The sequence below is a fragment of the Tribolium madens genome, unplaced genomic scaffold (genome assembly GCF_015345945.1).
Source record: "Tribolium madens isolate multiple individuals breed KSU strain unplaced genomic scaffold, Tmad_KSU_1.1 Scaffold_91;HRSCAF=231;Tcas5.2_LG7, whole genome shotgun sequence".
NCBI lineage: Eukaryota > Metazoa > Arthropoda > Insecta > Coleoptera > Tenebrionidae > Tribolium > Tribolium madens.
Window position 1 is genome coordinate 342015 of NW_025401063.1, and position 8593 is coordinate 350607.

General features: G+C 26.8%; 1 protein-coding gene across 2 annotated transcripts in view; it reads left to right on the forward strand.

The window, feature by feature from the left end:
- Positions 1 to 8593, forward strand: part of LOC123010920 (membralin) — a 77781-nt gene that overhangs the window by 25883 nt on the left and 43305 nt on the right. For both annotated transcript variants that reach the window (XM_044408108.1, XM_044408109.1), the window contains one exon: positions 6249 to 6381. In XM_044408108.1, coding sequence (XP_044264043.1) covers positions 6249 to 6381 — 133 coding nt within the window. The remainder of the gene's footprint in view (positions 1 to 6248; positions 6382 to 8593) is intronic.

An 8593-nucleotide genomic window follows, 5' to 3' on the forward strand; every position in this document is an offset into this window, starting at 1 on the left:
TGAAGGATAAAGATATAATAAAAAAAAAAGAATTTAGTTTGAAATATTTGAGAATAAAGAAATAATCTAACTTTTGAAGATAAAAACTTAGAGTTAAGTTATTAAGTTATTATTAGAGGTTTTGTAACAATAAAAATTAATGTTTATAAAGATGCAATTTCACCTGACATTTGAAAAAACCATCTAAACATTTCCTCGCGAAACAAAGGCGAAGCACAATTAAAAATAAAATCGAAAAGTCTCCGCCCACGTTTCAAAAAAAAGACAATAAATAAAGCATGTTTTTCTCGAGATCAAACACTCAATTAAAAACCTAATCCTTATCCAAACGTCTAAACCCTCTGACTTTTCCGTCTAATCCCTCGATTAAAAAATCAGAATCACACTCAGTTCTAATTAAATCTCGGTGAATTTTTCTTTGTTTTATTTTTTCTCTCGAGACAAAAGATGCATTCTAATTATCGAAACACCCTTCGTTATATCATCCAGCTGGCTTTTCACGCAAGTCAACAAAATATTGTCGAGTGGAAAATGCGACTTGGAAAACTTACTCGCTGAAAACTTTTTATTTATTTGACTATTTTTGTCGCTTCCTACCGTAGGCGGCGGTGTATGTATTTATTTGAAACAGCCAGCGACACTTTTAATTAATAAATTCTTGTTTGTTTTTTTTTTTGTTCAAATCGCACATTCGACTCACTTGAAGAGTCATTAATATCGTTGAAGACACGTTTTTCGTCACGAAAGACAAGCAATTTATCTGAGACACAAATTGTTCTTTGCAATTAATGTTTGTAGTCTGGAAAAAATAAACAAAGCATCCGTTGTTTCGCGATAATAAATATTTACAATTTAGTTGGCGTGGGAAGGGGGGAAAACCCGGGACAATAGTCGCGTTTAAAACGCCTGTTTTGTGCCACTTTTCAGGAAGCACCAGTTTTCTTCCAATTAACACGCCAACAATGGAAATGGCCCGATACCGGAAAATTCACTCGCGACTAATTTTATAATACGGCTTTTTGCAAGGGAAATTTTAAATGGACGCCGTGACTGAAATCATTTATGGAACTGCCAATAAAGTAAAATTGTGAAAAGTTTGCTCTATTTTGCGTCTAAATTTCTCTACATTAGTTTTTTTTTCTTTAAAAACAGCGCAAAATTCATTTTATTTTATTATATTAATTTAAAACTTGAAAATTAGAAAGACAGATTGCAAGATTAATAAAAAATCTTTAAAACGTGGAATTAGTGAAACAAATCGCGTATTTAGAGAATTTAAACTTGTAAATTGAGAGAGTATAAAGACTAGAATTTACGAAAATATGGACTGATTTTTTTTTGATAGCTGTGATTAAAGATGAAGAAACAGGGTTATAAAAATTGTATAAAAAAAGTAAATGAAAAAATACATATGAATACAATGAAAATAGTTCTTGTAAAAAAATAAAGACTTAAAATAGGAAGACGGAAAGATTAAAAACTAAATAAGAGTATAAAATACACAAATTCAAAAAGAGAAAGACTGAAAAACTTGAAAAAACCTTCAAAAAATTGTTGTTTGTACTTTCAAAAATGAAAAGATTAATTTGTTTTGAGATAAAGATACACTAAGTGTGTTACAACTTAAAATTTGGAAGTTAGAAAGACAAAATGACAGAAATAGAGAAAACTATAAAGATTGAAAGACATTTTGAAAGTTATGAAAACTAAATCGAGAAAGGAAAATAAAAATTGAAGCTCTCATATTTCAAACATTTAACGATAAAGACAAATAGTATAAAGATGAAGGATGAGGATATTGTGTAAATTAAAGATTCAATAAAAAAAATTAAAAAATGTTTTGATTAGCTCATAAACCAATTAAATCAAAATTAAGAAAATAACATCAATTTCTGTTTAATTTTGTAACTTTTCAGTCTGTTTAACCAAAAACGTGTTTAAACACTTAAAAAAAGACAAAAATAACACCATTTTTTGCCTGTTTTGGTGATTTTTTGGCTTGTTTTTACCGAAATTTTACAAAATAATTGCCAAAAAACTTTTTAAAATACTTGAAAAATGCAAAAATTATATGACTTTTGACTTAATTTGTTATTTTTTGCGAGACAACTGAGAATTTAGTACAAAAATGTGCTTGAAAACATTTTCGACCAAATTTTGTAGTTTTTCGGATTATTTTTGACTTCATTAGCTCAAAAAGCAATTAAATCAAAATAAACTAAATAACATTAATTTCTGTTTCATTTTGTAATTTTTCAGTCTGTTTAACGAAACTATTCTCAAAAACGTGTTTAAACATCACTTAAAAAAGACAAAAATAACACCATTTTTCGCCTATTTTGTTGATTTTTGGCTTGTTTTCAACGAAATTTTACGCATTTCTTGCTGAAAAACTTGCTAAAACGCTCGAGAAATGCAATTTTCGACTTAATTTGTTGATATTTTAGTACAAAAACGCATTTTTGACCAATTTTTGTGGTTTCTTGACTTATTTTTGATTTAATTTTGCTTAAAAATCAAATAATTCAAAATAAAAAAATAATTTCGTAATTTTTCAGCCTGTTTAAACAAAATTTTGTAAGACTTTATAAGTTATCTTCAAAATCGTACTTAAATACTCGAAAAAGCAAGAATAATATAATTTTTGCCCATATTTTTTAAAATTTTTGGCGTTTCTTACCGAAAAACCTTTTAAAATACTTGAAAAATGCAAAAAAAATATTTTGGTGGAATTTTGGCGTAAAAATCCGCCTCTCTGTAATAGATGTCAGCGACGCAAACTGCATTAGAGTGTCAGAAAGAGATTTTATTCCTCTCGAGACTCCGATAATTTTCCTTCTTTTAGTTTCATAAAGTAGCAAGTGAGTGAGGGCCCAGGCCTCTCTCTTCTTATGTGAATGTATTTTTAATTTCATTCTTTCCAAGTCGTTCCTTCGCAACATTTATGAATACGAAAATACGTTCCCGTCATAATAACAACTCGTCGTGATTTTTCCTCCAACAATAATTAAATCAGAAGCACCGACAAACAACCCTTAGACTCCAGTTTCACGATCAACAAACGTCGATTCGATCCGAATTTTATTTACATTCCGGTTAATTAAGCATTAAAAACTCCTGATGCTTAATTCCGAGTTAGAATAAATACACTGGGAGAGAGAGAAGAAAACAAAAAAAAACTACACCACCACCCCCACCCAAGGCAAAATCTCAAAAGAGGAAGAAAGAGACAATAATATCACAGCTTGTCACCAAGACACTCGGGGAATTAAACGAAATAAATGGGAAATGAAATGTCGTCAAGGCATAAACCGAAATATTAACGCGAGACCGGATTTAATGCGTCGATGAGGACCGAAATTGCGTTTTGATGCGCTCACTGAGAATACAATTTTCCAAAAAAGTTGCAGAAAATCGGGCGAATGAATGAATTTTTTTCACGACTTTTGTCTCGGGTTTTGCGACATTTCCAAATTTAAATCACTTTTTTGTTTAATTACAATTAAAAAATCTCTTTCTTTTCTTGTCTACTTTGTCTCTAACAATTTTTCAATCTAGTTTTCCTCTCTTTACATTTTTGTATGTTTCTATTTTATGATTTCTTTTATGTAAAAATTTTAAGATACTTTTCTTCATTTTCAGTATTTCATTCTATTTTTTTTCAAGTTTTGTATCTAAACATTCTTTACATTTTCTTATTGAATCTTTATATTTCAAAGTTCAATAGTCTTACACAAAATCCTTGTCTTGTAATCTTTATATTATTTGTCTTTTTTAACTTTAAAGTGTTTTTTTTTCTATTTCTGTTCGTCCAAATTTTAGGCTGCAACATTATTTAACATTTTTTCTCTTAAAACGAATTAATCTTTCAATTTACTATCTTTCAATTAACTTCTCTTTATCTTTGAAAGTACAAAAAACATTTTTTTGAAGTTTTTCAGTCTTCCTCTTTTTCAGTTTTAATATTTTAGGCCTCCTGTTTGAAATTTTTAGATTTTTTGACTTTTTTTACAAGGACATTTTTATTGTATTCTCATTTTCTTGTATTCTCACTTCTATTTTTTCCTTTTTTTTATACATTTTTATCCTTCTATTTCTTCACCTTTGATCACAACTTTTAAAAAACTTTTTTAATCCATATTTTACTGAATTCTAGTCTTTATTACTTCTTGATTTTCAAAAGATTCATCACATTTTTATACTCTTCTGTTTTTTATTTTGTTGACTTCTTTTTCAATATACTTTTTATTTCGAATTCTTTTATATCTTTCTGTTATGATCTTTTAGCATAAAAACTTTAAGATTGGGTTTCTTTATTTCCAATGTTTCATTCTATTTTTTTCAAGTGTTGTATCGAGTCAAAAATAAGCAGAAAAAACTACAAAATTTGGTCGAAAATATTTTCAAGCACGTTTTTGTACTAAACTCTCAGTTTTCTTGTGAGATTTTGCTAAAACAAAGCTATAACAAATTAAGTCAAAAATTATAATTTTTTTCATTTTTCAAGTATTTTAGAAAGTTTTTCGGTAAGAAACGCAATTATTTTGTAAAATTTCGGTAAAAGCAAGCCAAAAATTCATCTAAATATGGTCAAAAAATACGTTATTTTTGCGTTTTTGAATGTTTAAGTACGTTTTTGAAATAAAGCAAAAAAAATCTTGTTTAAACAGGCTGAAAAAATAAAATTAAGTCGAAGATAATATTACTTTTTTTATTTCGATTTAATTGGTTTTTGAGCAAAATTAAGCAAAAATAAGCCGAGAAACCAGAAATTTGGCTAAAAATGCGTTATTGTACTAAAATATCAACAAATTAAGTAGAAAATTATGTTATTTCTGCAGTTTTTTTTAGCAAGAAATGCAATTATTTCTCAAAAATTTTGTAAAAACACTCAAAAAAATCAACAAAACAGGCAAAAAAATGGTGTTATTCTTGTCTTTTTTAAGTGTTTAAACACGTCAAAAATTATATAATTTTTGCATTTTCAAAGGATTTTCGGTATTAAACGCCATTATTTTGTAAAATTTCAATAAAAACAAGCAAAAAAATCAACAAAAGAGGCAAAAAGCATATAATTTTTGCTTTTTTTGAGTGTTTAAGTACGTTTTTGAAATAAAGCTAAAAAGTCTTATAAAATTTTGTTTAAACATCCTGAAAAATTATAAAATTAAGTCGAAGATAATATTACTTATTTTATTTCGAATTAATTGGTTTTTGAGGAAAATTAAGTCAAAAATAAGCCGAAATTTGGTCAAAAATGTTTTTGTGCAAAAATATCAACAAATTAAGTCGAACATTATGTTAATTTGGCATTTATCGAGGATTTTAGCAAGTTTTTTAGCAATTATTGCGTAAAATTTCGTTAAAAACAAGCCAAAAATCAACAAAATAGGCAAAAAACGGTGTTATTTTTGTCTTTTTTATGTGTTTAAACACGTCAAAAATTATATAATTTTTGTATTTTTCAAGTATTTTAGAAAATTTTTCGACAAGAAACGCAATTATTTTGTAAAATTTCGGTAAAAGCAAGTCAAAAATTCAACAAAATATAGACAAAAAAAGTACGTTTTTGAGATAAAGCTAAAAAGGCTTATAAAATTTTATTTAAACAGGCTGAAAAATTACTAAATGAAATCGAAGTTAATATTATTTTTTTATTCCGATTTAATTGGTTTTTGAGAAAAATTAAGCAATCATAAGCCGAGAAACCACAAATTTGGCCAAAAACGCGTTATTGTACTAAAATATCAACAAATTAATTCGAAAATTATGTTATTTTTACATTTCTCGAGTGTTTTATTAAGTTTTTCAGCAAGAAATGCAATTATTTCGCAAAATTTCGTTAAAAACAAGCAAAAAAATCAACAAAATAGACAAAAAGTATATTTTTTTTGCTTTTTTGAGTGTTTAAGTACGTTTTTGAAATATAGCTAAAAAGTTTTATAAAATTTTGTTTAAACAGGCTGAAAAAATATAAAATTAAGTCGAATATAATATTACTTTTTTATTTCGAATTAATTGTTTTTTGAGGAAAATTGAATCAAAAATAATCCGAAATTTGGTTAAAAATTTGAGTTAAAAACTACGTTAATTTAGCATTTCTCGAGGGTTTTAGCAAGTTTTTCAGCAAGAGATGCAAAATTTCGTTAAAAACAAGCCAAAAAATCAACAAAATAGTCAAAAAATGGTGTTATTTTTGTCTTTTTTATGTATTTAAACACGTCAAAAACTATATAATTTTTTTTCAGGAATGGAGGCGATAATGTCTGAATTTTTCAACGATACAACGACGGCATTTTACATAATTTTGATCGTATGGATGGCTGACCAATACGACGCCATCTGTTGTCATACAGCTATAACGAAACGTCATTGGTTGAGGTGAGTGAGAGAAAAAATTGTGTATGTGGTGTTTACGTCGAAATAGATGTGTTGACGGAGTTTTATAAGAAAGCAATCAGGCCTAGCGCCGCGGGTTGCTGTGCTTTCGATCAATCCGGCCTCCGACCCGCCTGGATACCAGTCCGCCGCCCCCAGGGGGTGGGCATTCCAATCCCTGCCACCGCGTTGCCGCCGCCATGACCGCCGTGGCCGGCGAGGATACCTTCACAATAAACTACAACTTTAAAAAATATCAAAATAATAATTTGATTTGAAATATGAGAAAATGTTCCCTCGAATCAGCTTCAATCTTTGTTAACTGAAAAGTTTTATTATCTTGAACAGTCGACAAATTCTAAATTCAAATAAAATAATAAATTTAGGGATTATTTGGCAACAAGTCAAAGGTTCTCAAAATTTAAAACAAGATGGATTGAGAGATTGAAAGATCGAAATAAACATTGTGAAATTAAAAATTGAGATTTTGAAGATTTGGAGAGATTAAAAAATAAAAACGAAGATCTTTATTTGAAATATTTGGAGATAAAGAAAAAATCTACAGTTTGAAAGATATGAAGAAAAGTTTTATTATCGTGAACAGTTGACAAATAAATCTTTGGGAAAATTCTAAATGTAAAGTGATTATTTGGTAACAAATATTTTGAATTTTTATTGAAAAGAACTAAAAGTCAAAGAATCTAAAAATTCTAAACAAAATCGAAAGATTCAAAGATTGAAATATATGAAATTGTGAAACCAAAAATCGTACTCTTGAAACTTTTAAAGATACAGAAAGAGAAACTACTCGTAATTTAAAGATTGTGGAAATTTTGAGTTTCTAAATTTGCAAGATATAGGATATAGGTTGAAAAGTATCTTCAAAAAATTGTTACACTAAATAATTGATAAATCTACAAAGATTAAATTCAAGTAAAAGAAGATTAAAAAAATTAAGATTTTTTTATTTTTACTTTTAAGGATACATAAAAATTGATTTAAAGATTGTCAAAAAAATAGAAAATCAAACGGACAGAAATCGAGAAAAATGTGAAGATTGAAGCGTATAAATACGAAATGAAGAAAAAACAATGAAAAATTAGAGATCTTGAAATACTTAAGGACAAAGAAAAATACTTTAAAGATTAAAGATTGTGAAAGTTTATTGGAGATACAAAGCTTAATAAAAAAATTAAAAATGTGTAAATTCAACATTTGAAAATTTAAAAGATTGAAAGAAAGACTGAAAGTGAGAAAAATACTCAGATCGACAGATATCTTGAAAATCATAATACTGAAATATCAAGAAGTAGAAAGATATAAAACTACGTGAATGAAAAAATAGATTTAAAAATAAGGATCTTTCTTTAAAATATTTAAAGATAAAGAAAAAATCTCAAGATTGAAAGATATAAAGTTTATAAAAGGCTATTGGATTTTATAATATAAGGACAGATTTAAGTAAAAAAAGTGATATAAACTCGGAGATATTGAAACTGCTGATAATGATAATTGAAAGAACAATTTTTGATAGAAAAACCGTAATAAAAATTACACAGAAAGGTGGGTTGACAAATTAATGATAAATGATTTGGTTATTTTAAAGATAACAAGATTTGAAGATTAAAGATATTGAAAAAATAATCGCTGAATTTATTAATTAATTAGGAATTTAAAGATCGTAAACAAAGAGCTTCTCAGAGTAGAATTTGAAAGATCAAATATTGAAAAATAAAAAATTTGGACAAATTTGTATAAAATTGAGACTTCAGTGTTTATAATTTTGAAAAATCAACGACTAAATATTAAAACCTCAAAAAATAAAAAAAGTTGAAACACTATCTCATTATTTATTTATTATAAAGCGTATAAAGACCAAATAAAAAGAAGAAGTTTTTGAAAAAAAAAAGTTTGAAAAAAGAATCACTGAATTAATTAAGAAATTGAAATTTAAAGATCGCAAACAAAGAGCTTCTCAGAGTAAAATGTGAAAGATTCAAATATTGAAAAACAAAAAAATGGACAAATTTGTATTAAATTGAGACTTCAGTATTTATAATTTTGCAAAAAAAAAACGATTAAATATTAGAACCTCAAAAAAATAAAAAAAAGTTAAAAAACATTCTCATTATTTCCGTAAGAAAACAAAGACGAAAAGAAATTAATTTAAAGACTGTAAAAAGAAGAAAATTGAAAAATTAAAGTTATTTTAGAA